Here is a 24,570-nt window from a genome sequence, read left to right on the forward strand (position 1 = left end):
GAGAAAATTGTATGATCATTTGGGAAATTCCACTTCTGGACAAGTTATGTGTTTTGACTTACGACAACAGCTCTCGACATTATCACTTGAGAATAACCTCTTCTGATACAGATGGACTTCGGTAAACAATTAAATAGTTAGCCTATCTTGAGAAAACTAACTACATAAAAAAGCGATTGTTTTCAAAGATAAACTTGTGAAAATTTCAGTCACTTTAATTACTACATAAACAAATGCTATATCCGATAACTTAGAGCGAAATGAGTCAAATATATGAGCAACTAGCATAGATCACCATAAAAGATTTATTGCTTCTTCAGTATTTTAGTCATTCATCGAATGATATGGGATACAAAAGTATTATTCGATCCAGACTAGTGTATTATAATTAATGTCTTGAAATATATATATATATATATATATATATATATATATATATAGAGAGAGAGAGAGAGAGAGAGAGATTCGAAAATTTGTCAATAAATGAATGCAAATATCTATGGTAATTCGAAGGTAAACATAATCATTAACATGCCATTCTAGTTGTAAGACAATATTTCATTCATTGTTATATACCCAATTGATATTTCTTTCTATGAACAAATTTATAAAAGCAATGAACAATAATTGAGATTTCTAAAACAATAGTAAAGAACCATTATTATTTTTGTTGTTAATGAAATTACTAGATTTATATGTAAGAGGCTACAAATATGATGTAGTTATAGAAACAATTTAAAAACTGTTGTCTTATATTGACTAATAGGCACTTATTAGTCACATTTTATTGAGTTTTTTTTAATATTTAGCTTAAAAATAACTAAGTTGAGATCAATCAAACAAATAAGAAACAAATATTAGTCATAACAATATTACATTAAGTAATAAACTAATTAGAAAGGTCATGTTTGTAAAACTCAAGAGCACAAGCAAATGAACTTTCATTCCCCCCCCCCAATATAATAATCAAACGATAGTTCCCTATATGACAATGGTTAATACCAATACTACTATTAGTGATCTAAATACTTATAAATAAAGAAGAGAGAAAAGGAGGAAGTCAAGGATGAACGCATTCTGTTACAGTATGATAATCATAATTTATGTTGATGTGTTTGTTTGCATCAGATCTAATTCAAGCATTACATTACGAATTGAATACATACTGAATAAGAATAACATATAGCAGTCATAATTAGCGAGTTATTGGTAATTTGATAACATTATAATAGGGGAATTAAGAATATTCTCTACATAAAATACTTATTGTAGGTTGAAAAACATTAATATGTAAAGGAAAGGAGAGGATAATTTTTTTCTTTAAATCATCAGTGGAAAAAGTTATTTTCTTTCTTTCTTCAAATTACTAACTAGACTAAATGACAATAGGGGAACAGGTCGTGAAGAAATAGGACAAAAAAGTGTATTCATAAAAGGTGAACGTCTGAATATTTGTTTGACAAAACTATTTCTTTTCTATAGCTGGTTCAAATGGAGGTGGTAATTTAATGGTTGATGGCTCAACACCCCATATATCTCGAGCATATTCACGTATAGTACGATCAGAAGAAAATTTCCCGGAGGAAGCAATATTCATAAGCATCATTTTTGACCATCTTAGTTCATCCTACGAGTGAAAATAAAGACGTAATAGTTATTATTAATATTGCTATCATTATTATTGTTATTTTCATAAACTTGAATTAATACCAGTAGTAAAAGTATATAAATTCACCCGGAGCTCCTCCAAAGTTCCAAGCCTGGGAAGAGGAAACAGGCTATAGTTAGCAACCCCAACTCATGAAATAAAACCCTACTAAAAAGACCCAGATTAGTAATAGTATGAGTCACTTTTGTTTATTAAATTATAAGCAACGTGGTAACTTGTTTTGCTACGATAAATTATAAATATTACTTACTAAAATCAGGAGTAGCATTCAGATAACTATTTTTTGAATAAGGAATAAAAAAAATCAGATTTTGCTAAAGCAAATAAAATAGTTCTATTTAATTAGCTTCAAACAACTTAGAATATACTCCATGTGCATCAACGTATTAAAGATTGAAGGAAAATTGAACCAAAGAATAATTACGTCACATTACACTTTGATAGCTTTTTGGTTCTCAATTATTTAGTTAAATCCGTATGGTTACAGACTTTCTATTAATGTTTACTTGTACTTCAGTCTTTAACTTTGCTGTTCCGCTTATTTTTTTATTATTAGTGAAGCTATTAGTTAGTACTTACTTGTTTGAAATTATTTTAACTAGTTTACAGCCCTCGAAAAACTACATATACAGGATAAATTATTCTTATTAGTCTTCGAACTAATCGGATTAATAGTATGTTAACAGCACCAGATTAAAAAATTACAAAGAATGAAATTGAACACATCGTTTTCATTTATCTAGTCTAAAATGGCGTTATCAATGACCATCTGAAGATATTTAGTTTTGACTTACTTTGTAGGCTTCCTCAACTTCTTGTTGCACACGTATATAACTTGCATAATCTGCACATAGCAGGAAGCGATCATCGAATGCTAAGCTATTATATATATCTTTAAATAGATGTGGATTTTCCGGAGAGAAGAAGCCATCCCGAATTTGTTCCAGACATAATTTCAATTCTGGTTCTTTTTCAATATATTCTTGTGGATGATAGCTAAAAAAGTGATAAGGCAGATAAAGACCACGATTTGCTGAGTTAATATAGCAATACTGATTAAAATTGTAGTTGACACTTGAAAGATTATCAGTCTATTTTTAGATCAAAATAATAAATAGACAACATAATCAATAATTTGCATTCGAATCCTGAGTGGAAATCAACTCCACGATGCAGGCGAATCCAGTGGACGAGTCAAAAATGGGAGGAAACACGCCGCCTGGATTCCACTACTAGCCAAAAATCATCTCCATTTATAATAGTTTACATATTTTGACTAAATCACCAAGTATAATCAATCATGGACTAATGTGTGAATGAGAGACACTGGATTTTTTGTGTACATCTACACTTTACGTGATTTATACCAATCACTTAGTTCTAACACAAAGCAAGTTAAAACTAATTAAGTTGTTAATTAACAATTGGACTATTCAAAATAAACTTAATGAACTAATGTATTTAGTTATATTAAGAAAATATTTGTATTTGAGATCAAAATAGAATTATGTCTAAAAAGCAGATTCATTGAAATACTCGCTCCACAAGGAATAAACATATTGATATTAATACTATTTTTAAAATATGAGAAGATAGTAAAAGATGATAATGTAAATATTACCATAAAACTATATTGCTTAACGTTGTCTCTGAAAATGGAGATAATTAAAGACAAATATATCAAAATAAAACTTGACAAAAATGTAGGTAGATTTAATTGATCATATTTTGTTAAAAGAACAAAAAGGAAAAATAACTAATCAAAAGATATAAGAATAAAGAGAAATAATGGATCGAAACATTCTCAAGATTCTGAAGATAAAACTAGGGTGTATGTAAACCGTAGTAAATGACACTGAGCTATATCATCTAGGTCTTCAATCTTAAGTCATCCCAAAAACCATAACAATCAAAGTCTATAACTTCATTCAAGAATGACCAGGCAGAAAGTGTTTTGATAATTTAATGCACCAACTAACTGAGTTGACACAGGTGAACAAACATAATATGTGATTTACACAATTTACCAAAGAACATAAGCTCAACGAAATCGTTAACTTGGTATGGGATTAGATATTATAAAGAGGACACTTAGAAGGAATTAGGAATCAAATACTTTCAACTATGACAGAATTTTCTTGTCAAAACTACTATAACAAAGACTGTTATTAACACATTCACTTAATTTGAGATATAAATTAACTGTAACAGATTGATAAATATAAATAAGAGCATGATAATTAAAGGAACGAGTAGCAGATAATTATATTTCACGAGTAACACTAACCAGATCAGATTATTACATATCCCAAAGGGCCGTTTCATGAATTAGAAAATGAGTTAATCAATAAGGGAAAACAATAAGTTTAATTTAAATAATCCGATAAATCCACTCATGTTAATTTTGTTTATTGGTTAATGAAGTCTCTAATATCAAGAATAACATAAATAAATTGGATAATTTAAGTATATGGATTACATAAATTTCTGACATTAATGAAACGATTCAACTAGCTTATGCGTGTTAAAATCCCTATTGGGTACCAAGAAACAATATAAGTAAGACAAATAAACCTAAATTTTAATCAAACATCATTAAATTAAGTGAACTTATTAGATAGGTAATCTAATAAAAAAATATCAATTGCTATAAAAGAAAAAAAATTCAATACAAGAATACAGAACAGTGAAATATAGGAGAAAGTTGTTATACACAATAATTGAAATTAGAAACATATGTACTAAAACGGGTTTTCAAGCTTTATCTTACTAATGTTTAATTTAAATAGCCCTCAAATACCCTGGTATGGCCGAGAGTGGGGAGAGTCCGCTCTCCCTCTCGAAATACTCTCACATGGCCACACATATATAGCCTCTGCCAGGGAAGTCCTACTTACTGCCTTCTCGTGGCATTACTGTTGTTTACGAAAATGAGAGGACGAAAAGCGGATGACCGGCGCTTTAACCGGATCACAAACCAATGGTGCACATGGGCTCCAGTATCCTGCGGGAACAAATGGCGTATGAACCAATCGTTGCTCACCGGCTACCATGGGATTGCATCTCCTTACAATGCTCCACTGCTTTGTGGATCAGACCTTCAGGTCGAAGTCTCATGGGGTGGCCCCCTAAGAAAACCACCTGCTTCGGTTTGGGCACCCGGGTAGTATCACAGCCCTCACACATTTCGAGTGAGATTTGTGTGGCGCATATGTATTTGGTGCCTCCTTGTACCAATATCTGTGTTAAAATAAATAATTCAATAATTAATTAATTTCAATAATCAATACTAAACTTAGGTACTTTGTATAGATAGTAAAAGAATGACTAGAAACGTGTTTAGTAAAGTGATTTTTTTAAACATCGTAAACATATTTTACAGTTTTTATTTAGGACAATCTAATCAACTAATAACAACATGTAGTTGAATTAAGAAATAATACATTTATATGTGTTATTAATTGTGAATAAATACATCATTATTTTAGGTCATTAATAAAGTGTAACTTGTTTTCATATTTGTTATTTCTATCAGTAGATATATTAGAATTGAATAAACAACACAAGTTTACTATTGTCCATAATGACATTCTGTTAACTGGAATGAATTTTATATTTAAATGGAAAAATAATTAATGTTAGTAAATTATTGTTTACTATGATATAAGAGTGAGAAATAATGAATATTCTACACTAGTTAGAATTTATTGAAATCATAAAATTTATTCACCTTAAATAAAGCAAAGACTTAAGTGATAAATGAAATAATTCAATATTTATTATGAGGATGGTGAGAATCGTTTAGTTGGATTGAATAACATAGAAAAGATTAAGAATTCATTATCAGTGGGTTTGATTTAGTCACCTGTATAACATTTTGGATTGAGTTGTAGAATTGAAACTGTCTATACATAATTTCTTCTTATCACTAAGGTAATACTGTCCCATCTTAAACTACACAAGCGTTTTGTAACTCAGTGCATAATGATCAATTTTTGTAAGAGTTGGAAAGTCAAATATCAGCGTCCCATTTAAGCCATTATCTAAAAGTGAACAGTAGTGGTCTCGTCAGTGATGATTCTATATAGACCACTGTCCCTAATAGGCCCAAATGACTCCCGAGTATCACTTTACGCAGCGAATAACTATTACATTACTTTTAACTAGGTTATATACCACCTTGTTTCGTCATTTCGCGAAATTATATTCGGTTTGGGGTTATGGATCAGATAAGGCTGTAGAGATTCATCACCATAAATAATCTTCAGACGAAAGTCAGCATCTATCCTCATGAACACTGAGTAGTCCAAACAGGAGTCATTCTTTTGTCATCCCAACCGTCTGGCTAATTACTTAAGCACACATTTTAATGTCCGTAGAATCAGATATGACAAGGATGAATAACAACTGGAAGGAGCTGGAAAGGATTGCCCAAGAGAGAGTTGGATGGAGAATGCTGGTGAGCGGCCTATGCTACTTTACGTGGAGTAACAGGCGTAAGTAAGTAAGTCGTACATGTATATATATATGACAGACCCTTTCTAGACAAATATAGAGAAACTAAGATGTACATGATACCTAGTTTATTGTCCAAAAAGGAAAGGAAAATGCAAGTTAGAAAATTCATGTTATTTGCTAAAATGTAGACAGCCATACAATAATTTGATCAACAAGGGAAAAGGAAGCCAATAACTTATGTAAGTCATAAAAATAAAATAATTTCGACAGTTAGGCAAATAAATGATTGAGAAATTCATACTGTTATAATTTTATATTAAATCTTACCCGACTTTGTGAAGAGCATCAACTTGCTCTACGGTTAGACCAAATACAAACATATTCTCTCGACCCATTTCTTCGCACATCTCTACGTTTGCTCCATCCATAGTACCAACAGTCATAGCTCCATTAAGCTAAACACAGAACAGTATACAGAAATTGTTTCTTAAACATGTGTGTGTAACAATAACATTTCCAGAAAAAAATAACCATCAATTTTCATCTTATAATAAAATATCACAAACTATTTTAAAACATATTAACGATACGATGTTCAATAAAATCACCAACAAAGTCTAAAATTAAATACAAACAATACGGAAGCACAAAACAAAGTGATCTGATAAATTTTTTAACGATAATAGTACAACAAATGTTAGAAATTTCAGTGGAAAAAAGACAGGGTACTGTTCCTCTCTAGAGTGTTACTTCTAAGAAGTATTATCACTTAAAATCTATTTACTATAAAAATTAATTTAAAATTTATCAATGTTCAAACTTAATAATTTCACTATAGTTAATTGGAATAAGATTAGGTTTCATCAGAAAGTGTTCCTGTTTTTAATTTGACACCAATGAATCTGAAATGAAAAATCAGTTGTTTCTGGGTTTTAGAAAAAAAACTCAAGTGAAATCAATAGATTTTTTGTGGAACCTAAACCTGCTAACGACACTGTTATATAATAACAAACTCTAATGAAACTTAATCTCTTTTTGATAGAAGAGTAATATTATCAAAAGACCATGACTATACATTTTCTCACTCAGCATTTCAAGAAAGTTCACAACCTTCATTTAGTTTAGTAATTACATTTCGTCTCTTATTCAGCTACACTACATTGGTTTTAAAAATAGTAGTACAGCAATTGTCATTGTCTCAATCAAGGTTAGTATATATTTTTTTCGAGATCACATTCTAAGTGTCTTGTTACTTAGTCAAGATGATGTCAATTTCATATAATTTTGAACAAAAAAGGAAATCTATCAGCCTCCACTGAGAACACAAATTAATACGTATCCCGTATGATAATGATTAAGAGAAGTAAATACAATAATGTTTGTTCAGAAACAGTAAAATACATTAGAACTACAACTCAAAGTAAGAGAGATGATGTATTTTACCTTCTAAAATATGATAGTTATTTTCTAACCAAGTATTAAGTTAATGCAGAACTTGGAGAAATCAGAAATTCAAAAAAATAAACAGAATGTTTATTAACAAGTCAGTATTTCGCATTTTATGTGTAGACTAAATCTAAACAATTTTAGTGACTTACCATAAATTTCATGTTACCGGTACCCGACGCTTCTGTACCAGCTGTAGAAATTTGTTCCGACAATTCAGCGGCGGGGAATATTTTTTCAGCCAAAGATACACGATAATTTTCAAGGAAAATAAGCTACGATACAAAACGTGTGTAGAAACAGAGATGGAAATAACATGTATGTTGATTACAAAATACCAATACAGAGTGGTATGGTTGCTTGTTATGTAAAAACTAGGTATATGCAAGCATAAAATTGTTATTATGTTATTAAATTGGACTCTATACTGCGGTTGACGTTTTGGCTGCCACGTGTATAAGTTTGAAGTCGAATTCCTAGTGAATTTTTCATGGGATTAACCGCAAAATGGGCAAAACTGAATGTGGTGATTTCCAGAAAGTTAAAATATTTACTAGCGAGGAAAAAAATTTTCTATTTGATCGAGATTATTTAGCTTAATTAGGACGTTAACATTCAATTCGTCCAATTTCTTTAACTATGAATTTTTCAAACCAAAGTAAGTACACAGATATCCAAGTGTTCTCGGTTCTTTAACCAATATGTCCATTAATTATGATATAGAACATCTATATTTCCGAATTTGCTAGCTAACAATAACAAACGAGGAAGCTTAGTCATACAATTAGTAAGAAAATAACAGGTGTAGAGTCATATTTCAATTATAGTCAATTAGTGAGCAATTTTTAGTTTTTCTGTAGAATGCCTAGTGAACTACCAAACGGATACAACAATAATTATTAACACTTACTTTAATTCTACCACGTACAACTGGATCATTATTGACAACTTTACCTACGGAATTGATCAACTTGATAATAAGTTTGGCCATATGATAACCTGGAGCAGCTTTACCCCCAATCATAACTGTACGTGGACAGATTGGTATTTCAGGATTAGCTTTAATACGATTGTACAAAGTGACGACATGTAAGCAGTTTAATAGTTGACGTTTGTACTCATGAATTCTTTTGACCTAACATTTGGAAAATCAAGAAACTTCCGTCAAAAGGATATATATATATATATATATATAATTGGAAAAAGTGGTTATTGAACTTCAAGATAAATAAAAAGATTTTGAAAGATCGAACGTAGAATTTCGAAGGTTCAAATAGTTGGCGTTCACTGTATGTGGTAGGAAAGTTAAGTTTAATATGGGTTGTATGATAGCAAAGATAGGAAACCTGAGAAGTTTTGACATGTGATGCTGAATCCTATGGTATGTAATGAATCTATTGACTTGTCCAGTATCGGAGATATTTTTTGTTAAATGAACCAGATTGATACTTTGAGATAATTGACAGTATGATAACAGAGTCGAAATGAAATCTTTTAGTGAATGTTTGATACTAATTTATGCATGTTCTGTATGTAGTTTAGGAATTTTTATCACTAACCTAAAAATAGAAATAGTACAATTGGAAGAAACATTTTATAGCCTACCCGCTCTACATTAACTGTAACCAAGAGAAGGGAATGTTTAGTGAAAAACTATTCATGCTAAACCCTGAAAACTCAGTGATAAATGCAGAAGAAGGAATAAAGTGCTTCTCAAATAAATAGAATCTCTTAGTAGAAGTTCATGAGTTAGAAGAAATTTACTCATACTTTGACCGACACTTAAAAAATTAAAATCATTCTAATACCAACATTCAGCTGTTTGTAAGAAACAAGTGAACAACCAAACCTTTATTTTACATAAATGATTGGAACACATCAGCAGTACCACTTAGTGTAAAGTGAATGCATCGAAGCGGGTTTTATTACGTGAATCGAAACGTATTTCTAACTAAAAATCTTATTGAATACACCAAAGAGGTACACAACTCAATGAATTAGCATTAGTCTAATGGAAAAAATAGAACTGACAATATCAGCAATGAGATATGTAAGGAGACATTATGACTCAAGTTTAATTCCTCATCACTGGTTGTGTCGGTTCTGAAATTCTAATCTCAGTCGGTTTATGATGCGGTACCAGCACCATTCGATGATTTGAGGTGTCAATCAAAACAAATATCAAGCTAAATACCTATCAAAGACGCCACAACGTTCAAAATTAAGGTCAGTTTATATAATTAATCATTTTAAACAATCATGATATTGGCAATTTATTTTCGGAATAATTACATAATTATTCATCAACATATTTTACCAAAATTAACTGAAGCAAGTAAATCTCACTTGGATATCAAATAGAGATGCTGGGTTGATTGTTACACCATAATGTTGTTCCAGATAAGAAGCAAATTTAGCCTTGTTTTCCCGTTTGATACGTATCAACTGACGTAGAAAATTAACATCATTTACACGTGATTTTAACTGAGCGATTTCGTTAAGGTTAACAATCCATGATTCACTGCCATTCATTCCTTCCATAATTAAGTCTGACAAATTTGGATTACATAATAGCAACCAACGACGAGGTGTAATACCGTTTGTTTTATTCTGAAATTTATTTGGCCATAATTCAGCGAAATCTTTGAAACTGCAGCGAAACAAAATTGTACAGGTCAATAAGGAAAAGAGGATAATCAATGGTGAGTACTGGAGGTATAAGATAAGTCTCAGTTAGTGACTATATAAAGAAATAACTATATGAAAAATAACAACATGTAATGGTTATCAGACTAAAAGTTTAAACACCTGCTGACTGTATAGCGTTTCTCTTACAACGAAATATGAGCCAATTTTACTTTGTTAACTTGGATGACACTAAGTAACTATTTAAATGAGAGAAATTGAAATGAGTTTAAAACTTTATCAGTAAATAAATTTAACTGACAAGTCACAATTCATTGAGTAGAAACGAACAATTTGTATTGAACAAAAGATATTTTAGCGATTATAATTTAATGTTACAAGGGTTTGAATCATGAGTTTTACATGAAAACTAGAGATATAATTCGACCATTCAGACTGAAGTGGACTGGTTTTTCAAACATGTGACTAAGCCGGAAAAGCCGAGTTCTTGTGCCGCGGAAGCTTTATTACATAAGTTAACAGAATGATTTTATCCCATAGATCCTAAGCTAACTGGATGAAAAACTAGCAGTTAATATTGGATTTGCAAAGAGAGAAACCGTTACGAATGATGACAAACATTAACGATGTGATGGACTTCTCAACAAGAAAAGTATTAGTTGCTGTAATAAAACATTGTAAAACACAATAAATAAAGATATGAACAGACGATGATGGTATCTAAGTGAAAACCAAAACAATTATAAGGAGAAGTGAACTTTCTAGGAAGTATAATAACTTCTATTCGCGAAATAAAACACCATCTATGAAAAAAATCACACCAACTGCGGAAAACACAACAACTTTCGCATATAAGAGCACAGAATAGGAATGAGGTGGCATGATATGTTATCATATCAATGTACGTAAAAAACAATAGGCATGAATTCGGTTACGAAAAGCCACGAAATTATGGACTGAGGATCTTTTAAAGTGCTGGGAAATTTTAAGTGGTGTCTCATTTAGATTAACTGACAGTCAATATACATATCGACAGACATCCCATTTATCAACTCATACTTAAAAAGTCAACTAATCACATGGTCAAAGCTCAACTGAAAAAGACAGTCAATATGAATATAACAATATATAGAAACAACAAAACCAAGGAAGACAACCAATTACAAAGCAAGACAAGCAATACGCAAACCCCATTCTGATATATGGAACGGTTGGATTCACAAACTGATATTAGCTAGACCACCAGTGAAAGCCTGGAAGCATCTAACAGCAGCATTCACTCATGACTCCCGGAATAGCTCACTAATGACCAGCTCTCAGTTCAAGTATGAAGCCATGACCAGTGGAATTCAACCACATCGGAAGTGAGGCAACTATCCACCGGAAGTAGTAGATAAAAGTTGCGGAATATCTTTAGTTAGTTAAAGTTGGACATGTGCAACATCGGACGCCTACTCAGTGGTCTAGAGGTTAGGCGTCTGCTCACGTGTCCGGAGGTGTTGGGTTCTATTACAGGATGCTGGGTTATGACTGTGTATTGCTGTGGATTCCCATAATAGGACGAAACCTCTATTTAGTGCTTTTCGGTTTCTAATAGAGGTTTAAATAGTATTAGTTCATGATTTGACCTAGGAAAGTTCTACGGTCTCCATAACTCTCCCTACAGTAATGAATGAAATAACTGAAAAGCTACCTTTTAAATGAGGTAGGGCCTGATGATGTCAACAGAGGCGATGAAACATTCTAAATTAAGCGATCTAGAGATCAGATAACGCAACATCATCAAAAACTCTATACTTTACAATCCCTATTACTATAAACTATCACTATCGGTCGTATTTTATTAGTTGGAACTCCGTCACTTTGAAAGTTAACTTTTTGCAACCCACATGTAAATTACCTTTAAGTAATATTAAATAATAATAAATTGTAATGACGTGAATCTATTATAAAGTAAAAACTCTTACGTTTGAGTTTTCAATAAGTGTGAATGTATTGCTGCGACTCCATTAACTGTGTGAGATCCTACAATACACAAGTAGGCCATATTAATACGTTTTTCGCCTTCTTCTTCTACCAATGACATACGACGAATACGGTCATCATCGTTTGGCCATTTCGCACGTACAATCTAGATAATAAAAAATACAGAAAAAATCAAAGGAAACATACGGTACAGACGCTTATTTACGCAGGAACCAGTAAATGTAAATCTGTTGATTTATGTAAAGATAATCTTAGGGAAAAAAATTTCGATATGTATTAGAACACAATTAACATTTCAACTTTTAAAAAATATTTTCATTAAGTTAGCTTGTCTGTGAAAATGACGTGAATTCGATTTTGTAAAACTTGGGTAGTAATGTGATAATAGAGTTTAATATCTGTTCATGTACTTAGTGAGTTACTAAGAAAAAATTATAAAAGCCCTTGACTTTGCGGGCAAGGTCAAAAAGTGAAAACTGTTAGTCAATAATATTTGGTTGGCCAATTCAGTAAGCTTCCATTATAATGTACAAAGTCTATAGTTATTTGATCATAGAAATCTTGCACATGCTGTCTGCATGTACCAAAAACACAAAAGACATTTAAAGGTTGAAAGACTACTTTTAAATGACGAATGAAATCAGTTGGTTATAATTTTGAATTGATCAAAATAAATGATTAAAGTACATATGGAGAATGACTACTTTGGAGGACTGTGATGATAATACTAAAATTCAAAGTTAAAATTCCAAGGCATTCAGACCCAAAAAGATTGTTTGATTTGTGCTCAGTTATTACATTCCTGTCTGGAATCCTTAAAAGAGCCAGATTGTCAGTCCATGTTAAGTTACACACACGAACTACATGTACGAAATATTACAAAATGATGAATCAGAGTGAATGCTCAATGATGTAATTCTGATCAGCGTTTGCTTTGAATTGTTCCAAATGAAACAATTGTCTAAAACAAGTGAGACTGTCGGAGTACCATCAAATCAAAAAGTTAATTAATTTCGATCCATTGTAAAACATAAGTTACCATTTATGCTGCTTTCTGTACCTCTGTTCAACCAAGTGGAGTAAGATGTAATAGATAAAACGTGGCCCTTAGTGCAGTTCAGGACGCATATGTCGTCCCACTTGAGACTCAACAGCTGAACGTGCATGGACTCGAACGCACTACCGTCCACTTTAAACACCATTGCGTTATCCACTTAGCTACATTCGATCTATTCTATATAATAAAGGGATTTTACACAGAATGCACATATGCCAAGACTGATCAAATTTCAGTCAAAATATCAAAAATGAGATAATCCAAACCATTTCAGGTGCTGCAACGTCCATAAGTACAGTAAACAGAGACAAACCCTTTTGAATTCAATCAAACGTTTGCAGCTGATGGGGAACATAATACATACATTAGTAAACATTTTGTGAAAATATTTAATCTGTTTTTGATGCTCGAACTGTAAGTTTTCAGTCAACTAAACTAAAACTCACCATACCAAACGTTTCATGAGTTAATTAAGATACTTTTAGGGGAGAAAATACACTGCTGAAAGATGATGTTCAATTTACTTTATACTTTCCTTATTAGTAGATCTGTGCATATGATAAGTCACCCAGAATTTCTATTTTATAGAAAAGTTAATATCAGCTATTTTGCATTATGTACACTTCATTCATAAAATCTTATAGCAAAATATCATTACATTTGTATCCTTGTATATATATATATATATATATATATATATATATATATATATATATATATATATATATATATATATATATATATATATATAGATTCACATTGAAACTCACATCTAAGAACTCAGCATTAATTTGATAGATAATTTCTAAATGACGTGGTAATATATGCTCCAATAATGTGACAGGCCAACGTTCCAATGCTTCAGGTAAGATTGTATGGTTTGTATACGCAAATGTATGGTAACTTATATCCCATGCCTTTTTATGTGTAGATAAAGAGAACATAAGATTAGGTTACGAAATACTTTACAGAATAACCTAAGGAGGATTAAGACACAAGAGTATTTAAGAGGTGAAATATGAAGTTAATAATATTATAATTTGCATCATATTACTATTATTCACAGTTTGTGAAGGATGTGAATAAACTAAATTTTTTTAATCATAGATAAGAACCCAAAATATTTAAAGTAATGATTAGTTTACCGGTCAGTCAGTCATAGGTAACGTAAAAATTAGCATATATGTGCTTTGGATTAAGTTGTCAAACTGTATCAGCACAGTGTGATTAAATTATCGGGACAAATGCCAGATTATTAGCAGCAAAGTATCAGTGTTAGTAGAAAAAACTAAGAATAGTGACAAAAAATAGCGATTTGAGAAGGGGGAATTAATTTGTGGAATCAAAAGTACTGGATAACTTTACGACTCAAGATCTCAGAAAAGATGAGGACTGAATGTATCTACACAATTGAGACTGATTTTGAGACGTCATCCAACTTCTTAAACTATTGGTTATGGTAATCACTCATATAGTCTAAGCCTACCAACAGTCAATGATTTGATTGGCCGATACTATGAATCCATTTAGTCGTCCCTAGCTTTTTTCCAAACCTGTTTCCAACACCCGTAAACATCATCTGTTGAGGGAGGTGGCTGTTAGACAAATGCAATACATGATTTTGATTGAGATCATGAATCGATCAATATTAGACCAAAATCGAAAACCTGGAAGCACTGGATGGCCGTTTCGTCCTAATACGGGACTCAGCAGTGTACACCCACGATCCCATATGTGGGATCCGAATCTAGGACTTTCGGTCTTACGTGTGAACGCTTAACCTTTAAAGAGAGCAAGAAAAAAGATTGGTGCAGAATAATGTGGGTCCATTTTATTTCGTTAGGCTCTCATCAGCTACTTACAACCTAAAATGCTTGAAAATCAGAGTTATTATAGTGATTGACATACTTATACATAAGAGGGTGATTAAGGATGAATATATGTATCACCACTGAGCCTACATCCAATGATGTTGATGTTTAACTTCAATCGATCCATGATCTTGCTCAACCCTTCATCCATTGTCTGAGGTAGATAACTGTCTCCAACTTACATGGATATGACCCCACCGCTCACAGCTTTTCACTAGAACTCCAAGAAATACCTCTCGAAACTACTCACTAGTGAACACATGGTAATTATCAGCATGGGTTTGTGATGATTGAGTTTTCGATTGAGATCATGAGTCGATCAATGTTAGACCACCATATGTCTTAACCCCTCTAATCGATGAAGATTCAATACTTCATCAATTTATTTGCCATCGTCGTCTAATATACATGTGTTTAGCATCAGCATATTTTACTACAACATACTATATTACTAATTACGGTGTTTGTTAGGTGTTATAATATTCAATCACTTACTGAGAGTAATCAAAATGGTAATACGGCTTCCGGTACATATTAAAATTTGTCTTCCCAGACCATATACATAGTATGATAGCTATGTTTATTTTCAATGGAAATAACCAGGCTTGGTGACCAAACTCGTACATTTTTGTGATTAAGAGAGATATCACTGTATCATTGTCGGGTGGAATACTACCTAAACTCGAGTCAAGATCAATCTTCCCAAGTAAAATGTGTCAGTGGTTTGACATATTCTTATTAGTGCCGTTTCGTAGTAAAAATATAGAATGGTAGATAATATTCTGTCTATTTGAAAAAAAGAATTTCAAGTGTCAGAAACTTGAGTGATTATTTAATTCAATGTTAGAAACTTACTTTTTTCCACTCTAAACCTTCCAAGTCAACTAAGATACGTAGTAATTCAGGAATTGCCAGTGAGGGATGTGTGTCATTCAATTGGATAGCAACTTTGTTGGGAAATTCATCAAACGATCGATGGTGGGAATCATTACTTCTAAAACGCCGAATTATATCCTGTAAAAATGAACAATTAGAACACAAAGGTTAATATATGCATAGATGAATCAACAACAAAAAGGATTCTTTTTTATAAACTCAACATATTAATGAGAATTTTATTTTGATGAATTCGGTAACATTGCATGTTGGCTATGTTATAGGGTTGCTAGGTAAAAGCAAATTATACACAGTATACTTACAAAACACTAATTACAACTATATATATATATATATATATATATATATATATATATATATATATATATATATATATATATATATATATATATATGTCTTGAAAATGTGAACCATAGAGTTTAGACTCGATGGTCTAAAACACTGTCAGCTTCTATTTTATTCATGAGAGTCACATAGAAAAATGGAAGAGTTGGTTTCGTAAGATTTGTCTTTACGGAGTTTTTATATGACAAAATTAGGTAGAATGCTTTCAGGATATTACCTGCAAAGTGGCAGCAACTAAGAAATACTCTTGACGAAGGCGAAGTTCCTTCCCAACAAAGAAATTGTCATTTGGATAAAGAACTCTGGATATATTTTCCGCATGATTACGTGCACATACAGCCTAAAGCAGAGAAAGAATAAAAAGAATCATAGTATTTCTGGAAGGGTTAAATGAGTGTGATGAAAATAGAAAAGCAAACATACTACGATCTTATAAATTTTCACTTATTTTCACAAAAAAGTATGTTTTGTCTTGCATAACGCTGGAATAGATAATAGCATTGAACAAGATAAAGTGTGACTAAAAGAGGTAACCTGCTGCACAGGAATCGAGTTAATATTGTTCAATAGAAAACTGCTTAAGATGTAACCGAATACAAAATGGTATTGTTTCGAAAAGCGTAATTGGCAACAGCACAGGACATCTATTCTGTTTAGACTGCAATTATATAAAATGGTAGTTTCAATGTCAATATCAATATATCAGTTAACGGCAAACAAATTCATACTGTAACTAACATTGTTTTCAGCCAAATCAGTTATGGTAGTTAAGAAATTTCAACAGATTTATAAGAGATTTTGGACAAATAACAAATTATCTTACGTTTATGTAATCACCCATATTAAATATACCGAGATCAAAACTTTTTGGAGCTTTGGCAGACCACAGCCGAAGAGTATTGCAAGTGTTATTTCTATACCCTGGAACTGGGGTGTCATAGGGCATTGCAAAGACTGGATGAGCATCAACCCATCGTCTACGTCCATTTCCAGCATCTTCAACACGTCCGTAAAAGTTGACAGGATAGCAATATTCTGGTCTACCTTTTTCCCAAGGGTTTCCAAAGCGTAACCACTCGTCGGGTTCTTCAACCTACGTACAAAGTGAAAATAAGGGTAAATATGCGATAAACTTTAGGCTAGAACAACCCTAGAATTACTAACTCTTGTACATTTGATCAACAACAAACATTGTAAGCCAAAATTTTCCTTGCTAATTTATCCTAACTAAAGAAAACTTATGCAAGACTATACATATCATTTACCATAGGATTTTATATAAGGCAATTATATCTTGAGGTAGCTTGTGGTAACAACGGCTATCACAATATCACTTTAAATCAGGATGAGACAGCTTCTTTCTCTTACTTGTTCTGATTACTGCAAAACGTAAAATTTGTAAGGATGATTTATTCGGTAAGACTCCAGAAGAATTCGAATTACTCTTGAATTTGTTTAGTTATAATAAGACTAAATTCAATAATTATTAATTAGGGAAATTATTGAGTCAAACAGTTGTCACTTGAGCACAAAATAATATGACATTAATGCAATTGAATAATATACTTAATAAAAGTCAAGTGAGCAAAATATCACAGTTAGTTAATTAATATAAATCTAATGAAATACTCCGCAAACCTTGAGCTGAATTAATCCACGGCCAAATGAACAGACATCACACTGGATTAAAATGAACAATGAATCTAATTTAAAAATCAATGCTTGTTCCTTCACCTAATTTCTTTCTGCTTAATCGTATTTTGGAATTTATATCCCGAAAGTAAGGGTTAGTTCAGCGCTTATTTTAACTTTTTATTATGATATACAGTTCACAAGTGTGCTTACCTGCCAGCCATCGCGAATAGACTGTTCAAAAATGCCATAATCATAACGGATGCCATATCCATAAGCGGCCAACCCTAATGTTGCCATTGAATCCAAGAAACAGGCAGCTAGACGTCCTAACCCACCATTGCCAAGACCAGCATCAGACTCCATTTCCTCTAGTTCCTCGATATCCAGTCCCAACTGTATTCAGATAAGCAAAATCAGAAATTAAATACTTTAATAGTTATGTCAGACAGACTATCTGAAACCACTCACTGACGAAAGCTCTTATGAACTGACTGATTAATTAGAATGACATAGACCAAAACACCACCACATTATTTTAAAACATTTTTGAATCTTGTTTTGAGTATAGTTTCGTTATCCATGTGAAGGGTATTGTTGGGGACGTACCAAATTAGAGAAGTATTTGGTTACATTTCAAAAGATAATGTTGACAAACAAAATATGGGTCTCTTATGTATACGTCAATGTCTATCAAAAATACACCAAAATACTTCTGCCAAACATGAGAATACACTAAATAACAAAGAAAAGATATGGTTATGTAGATCAATGGTTTGTTTGTGTGGCAAAGATACATTTAAAGAGCCTTCTGATATCTCCTTTTGTCGTCAAAGCCCATACACTCAATTACGTTTTGTATATGACGAGAAAGCGTTTTCATGCATGGTGTCTGTATGCGATCGACAATAATCGGTAGGAGAAATAAAAATGACACTTGGTGAGTACAATTTTCAAAATGTTTCTTTAGCGTGCTAAAGACCGAGATGACTGATCAAAATGGTCATTATGAATTCAAATAAACGTTGAGACAATGAACAAAGTTGAAACATTTTACTGCTAAAGGTGGCTAATCTTTCTGGAGTGTGAACCTCTCAGAAAATAATGGTGTAGGAGAAAGCTATGGATCAAGCTTATGTAATACGCTATCATCTATTGTTTGCTAAAATTATGAGAAGTGAACCAATAATAATCGGTATTGAGTGGTTTAACATGGTACTACTACGCTTCCATTTAATTTTTGTATGGTGAAGAACGGATTTAATTGCATTGAAACTGACTAGTGACTTTTATTAATCAGTTAGTTTCATATCTAAAAATACATAGATCAAGGAAAAATTGACAATTAACCGTTAAGACTATGGTTTGAGGGGTTTGAGAATCTCACATACCATTTGCGTCAATAAACGAAGCGCTTTACCTTTGTATTAGATCTACATGAAATAACCCTATCAGCATATATATATATTATATATATATATATATATATATATATATATATATATATATATATATATATATATCACCAATGAAATGCTCCTTAGTTGTGGTAAAGTTACAACTGAAGTAAGTCTTTGGTTCACTGATATAAGCACGGTTTCAAACTTTACTCAACTTCGAATTTCGTTAAACCCAAAAGGACCTGGCTAGTCACTACATTAAGGGTTTATAATGTTGTAATTAAGTGTACGTTTTAAAAATTTGGGGGTGGCCAAATTGAAATATGATATTGCTCTTTGAAGCCATTGATCTCTGTTAAGAGCGATTTAAAACCTTGAACTTGACAAAATAATAAAACTCACTTGGTACATCGCCTCATCTACTGCAGCAGCAATATTTACATTCAGCATTGTATTGGTCAAAGTGCGGCCCATGTAAAATTCTAAGGACAAATAGTATATGCGCTGCAATATGAAAACAAGATAATCATCTTTATTTGTTTGTAGTAAGATAACAGGAATAATAATACTGAGCAACAGAATCCAAATTGTTTACAAGTTTGTACACTAAGACGAAGTGGGGTGGGGTTGAAATCAAACGATAAGCACGTGGTTAACGAGATATTTGATAGGTTAATCTTCTTGTGACTAAGAGGCGCATCACAAAAATAAACAACACCTCATTTACATCCTTTCAAGTTAATGAATTATAATCAATTCGCACAACATAAAATGTTGTTCCTAAGATAGTAACACATTTACGTAGTCAGTGCCGGATATTGAGTCGTAGCAAAGCAAGATTTAAAAGGTTTCACTAGTGCGAATCGACCTCTTAAAACTATTTCGTCAATGTCTAACAAGATGGGATGATCAGAAGAAACATATAATGTTTACACAACCGTTTTTAGTGCTAAACAAAGTAGTCTAGCGAAGTGGCGCATAACTTACTTCTTTGGAAATGGAAGAAAATACATCACTTTTGATGTCCGCACACGGAGAGACCTCGAAAATCACCATAAAGTAACCTTAATTTTGATTCTGTAGTTTTAGGGTACTTTATCAAACGATTGCCAGGTGGCTAGGTCAAAAGAAATGAAGTAATCACATCGGCCACGTGAGTATTAAGACCTCCGTGTGCTTTGTATATCAATTTCGACCAGACAAGGAATCAGAATAGTTTTAGCAATCCATAAATTATAAAGACAGCTACTATCAGTGAAGGCAATGAACCATCAGTTAAATCAGATTTTATTTGAACCTCAGTTTTAAAACGTAAGTAAATTCTGTATTCGATCGCCAATAAGTCGTTTCGCTATTTTCACCATCACAATGTTTGCTCACATGGAACTTTGTCTCACTGAAGTGAATTACATAAATACTGATAATAAGCTTATTTACTTATTTGTTTGTTTGTTTGAACACATAAATACTGGTGCAAGGGGGCACCAAATATATATGCGCCACATAAAACAATGAGAATGAGAAGAGAAAAAGAGAATAGCGACGAGATTAGTGTAAAGTAGTGTAAAATAATCATAATGATAATAATAATGGGGGAAACGGAAGGGTATAATAAGCTGCCAAAAATGCTTATATTTCGAAAATCCCATACACTGAAATGACCATAGGTACATATTACACGTTCTCCAGAAAATGTGTGGTGCATATTTCACCTAGCACAAATTACCAACGAAGTAACATGTCAGAATATAGTAACGCTTCGAATAATTTTGTCATAATTTTAGGTTGCCAAACCTCAAAACATTGCAGGTTTTTAAAGACTTGTTCATTAGTCCACTGATCAAAAGTGTTGAAAACATCATTGTTTTTTAATACAAAGCCAACATTTTAAGATTTTTCAAAGATGAGAATATACAAACGTTCTGAATATATCACAAATAGTCCGTGACAAACTTCAGTCGAAAAGAATTTCGCCTGTTGTTTGCTCACTTTTATACAAAAGAATAACTTTACGATGGGAATGATCAAAATAATCTTACTTCACAAATACTTTATTAACGCAAGTGAGTTAACTGAGTCTTCCTAAGTAAAAAAAACAAGAAATCGACACTTCAAATTACGCAAAAACAGTAAGATATCGAGAATATGACTAACCTTTGGATCCTCTCTATGGTAAAACTGCTGAGATCGAATCCATCGAGAGCAAAGATGATCCCAAACTGTACGTGCTAACGCTTGATAGAAGTCGAGGGACGTTGCGACGTTCCTATCTTTAACACCATCAAAATGCAAGTGTCTGTTGAAGTCAGATTTAAGATTTGTCACATTTTCCAGCTGAGCAATCCCTCTAACACTTATTTGCTTCCTTTTCTCAGCATCAGACAACATATCACAATTTTGTAGCTTCAAAAACGTTAAACGAGTTGATGCAACCGAAACAGTAAAACAAATGGTGCTTCAGCAGCATTGAACAAACTACATTGAAACTCAAACATGATGTTTTGTGACATTTTGTCGCTCAATAACCTGGAAGTCTGCGTAAATATTCTTTCAAAGTGTTAAAAAATCTTTTAATGGGATACTGAAAGTGAACGGATAGCTTTTAGTTCGAACAATAGTCTAATAGAGACGAATCAAAGTTTTATTTAGTAGGGAATCACCACAAATATTAATCCAACTCTTAAACGATATATATCGCAGAAGCATTTGAAGTCTGGTGGGCACGACTGCCAAGCCAGCGGTACTACGATATTCTCACACTAGACAATCACGATCAGGTAGAAAGCTCTTGTTTAGAAAGCGACGGCAAGGCAAAAACGGTAGGCTCCTTCAAATCTGTCCGCCTTTTCGCTTCAAAAACCTTGAACGGCCCGACTAGACGCGGTCATTCCGTATTTCAATTGCCGTGTCTGTTGGGTCGTATGAGTAATAAGATTTCCATATTCAAGTCATCTTTTGCTGCATGAAAAAGCACAAAATAACTGCTAAGAGCATTAATTTAGCAGTCTTTGTTTTTCAGTGTACACATTAGCTCTGTTGTTGCTTCGTAACTTGGTCTGTAGTCCCACAACACCTTTATATAATTTGTTGATAATGTCCAGAAAACAACGTAAGAAAGATAACATAAAAAGTTATAGATACGCAGAGCTTTTGTGAGTCGCTGTTAAAGAAGTTAAGACGAAATGTCAACTCATCGGTAAGTCCTAAATATTTGTTGTACTTCTTTCAGTTTTTTTTCAAGGAATAACTTTTTTGATAATTAATGCGTGTTGTCTGTAGTGCTTCATGCCAAGGGAAATTTCAGTGGACGTAAGAGAGGCGTTTCAACGTATTATGCTGAACAAGCGATTCGGAAGCTGGATTGAATTTAATAGTGTGCTAAAGAATTTCCATAAAGTATGGAAGAATAATTCTACGTTTTATCAGATTACCCATACGCAATATGTTCACGCAGAGAATAAATTTTTGAAGGATATGAGATATAAATACTTGTTTGTGGTGTTTCATTGCACGTTTGGTCGTAAACGTAAATCAGAAAGACTGACAGTGAATAAAAAACGTGAGGACTTCAACTACTCTGTGACATTTAAGGTCTAAGTTTTTAAAATGCCAATATATGTTTCGTATAAGATTAGAAGGTGAAGAATACGTCATAAAATCTTACAACATGTCTCACAACCATCTTTGTAGTAGTTCATGGATGGTTTGTGATCCGTGGAGTTGAAGATTGTCATCCGAAGAAAAAGAAGACTTGAAGCCAGTAATATTGCACTGTTAGTCAGCAGATGAGGTTGTAGAAAGTATTAAAGAGAGAATAGGTAAGCAGGTTACCACTGCTGATGTCAAAGCTATGAAAGGTAAACTTGTAGAATTATGGTCTACTATGATATTAGTACTGCTCTAAAAATGACCTAATCCTAAATTTGTAGATTTGTCATGATATAACTGCCTAATCTATAGGATCTTACGTGGAAGTCACACCATCGACTAGACCAACTCACTGTATCGTATCAATTACCAATACATGATGTAGAACAAGGTTAGGCTAGAGAAAGAAAAATATATTTAATATGAATAGAAGATATAAGGTAACATTCAGCAGAGACCACGCCTGCATGGCCAAGCCATGCCACTCGATCAACTCCAGTCCGTTCAATTCATTGTTCGCGCCTTCTTCATTCTTAGGTATTTCTTCGTGTTAAATATTGAATATCTATTTTCTGAGTAGTCTTGTGTTCAGCTTCGAAGATTGTGTGGTTATGGTCCAATGCCACTACAAACTCTCCACTGGTAAGTGTATATTAGTATATTTCAGGTTGTTCTCGAAAGAAGGTAATGCATATGCTGCGACAAAACGGTGAAGTTAGGGAGCATGTAGAAAATGGGTATATCACGAGAATATGCTTCAGCAGCTAGGACCAGATACAGTTGTACGATCAGTATCCTAAAGTCGTGTGTATTTATTCGACTTATAATACCAATAATAAAAAGTTATTGCGCTCTTTGTTACATGACACTTCGTAGATATTCCTTATACCGGTTGGTCGTAACAGATAATTTTGGTCGTGGGTGGCCTGTAATGTTTTGGTGGACGAAAACGAAAATGCGCGCAGATGTTACATGAATTCTAGAAAAATTCAAAGAGTTTGTTGGAAATACATTGAAAACCCAGGCCTTTCTTATGGACTGCGGAAGGCATTATGGAGTGGATCTAATCACTTGTCAGTGCAATTGTAGAATATTTATTACGTCTCCATATCCTTGCCACCATCTGCTAATGGCATATATTAAAAGACGAACTCTTACAGGTAAGCTTAGTCACTTACGAAATATAAACTATATAGCCCATCAAATTCTTAAGCATTGTTGTAGATGGAAGTTAGGCAATACGCACAACTTACAAAGCAACACAACGATTTCATTACCGAGACGGAGTGAAGGATATATATGCAAATTCAAAGGCTCCAAAAAATGTGCAAACAACAAATTATTGAGAAATATGGCGAACCATTCGCGAAAGACGTGGAGAGAAAAGTCTACAATCTCCACTTAAGAATTATAAAAAACTAGACGGCACGTTCACGATAAAAAGTTCTTTGTGGCCTTATTTTTGACTTCACTATATATACAACTTGTAAACTTATCTTTCTACTATACTAGTCA

The 24,570-nt window shown here is 32.7% G+C and overlaps 1 protein-coding gene across 1 annotated transcript; it reads right to left on the bottom strand.

Annotated features, from left to right (window-relative positions):
- Nucleotides 1-54: 54 nt before the first annotated feature.
- Nucleotides 55-22,042, bottom strand: MS3_00004566 (uncharacterized protein). Its single transcript, XM_051212503.1, has 14 exons — nucleotides 21,562-22,042; nucleotides 19,810-19,911; nucleotides 18,221-18,403; nucleotides 17,199-17,468; nucleotides 16,593-16,715; nucleotides 15,989-16,147; nucleotides 14,033-14,179; nucleotides 12,187-12,350; nucleotides 9,920-10,223; nucleotides 8,484-8,708; nucleotides 7,726-7,848; nucleotides 6,455-6,582; nucleotides 2,464-2,665; nucleotides 55-1,627 (listed from the first exon to the last, which is right to left on the bottom strand). Exons 1-14 carry the CDS (start codon nucleotides 21,793-21,795, stop codon nucleotides 1,466-1,468), a joined length of 2,526 nt encoding a protein of 841 aa, XP_051072688.1. The 5' UTR covers nucleotides 21,796-22,042; the 3' UTR covers nucleotides 55-1,465.
- Between the last annotated feature and the right edge of the window lie 2,528 nt (nucleotides 22,043-24,570).

This window comes from Schistosoma haematobium, chromosome ZW (genome assembly GCF_000699445.3).
Source record: "Schistosoma haematobium chromosome ZW, whole genome shotgun sequence".
In the NCBI taxonomy this organism is placed as follows: Eukaryota; Metazoa; Platyhelminthes; class Trematoda; order Strigeidida; family Schistosomatidae; genus Schistosoma; species Schistosoma haematobium.

Bases quoted from the DNA above. Each gene is read 5' to 3' on its own strand.
- MS3_00004566 (XM_051212503.1), bottom strand. From the start codon at position 21,795: ATGTTGTCTGATGCTGAGAAAAGGAAGCAAATAAGTGTTAGAGGGATT. The intron at 14,180-15,988 runs GTAAGTTTCTAA...ACACATAAAAAG, and splicing joins AAGGTTTAGAGTGGAAAAAA to GCATGGGATATAAGTTACCA. The intron at 2,666-6,454 runs GTAAGATTTAAT...TCACTTTTTTAG, and splicing joins GATGCTCTTCACAAAGTCGG to CTATCATCCACAAGAATATA.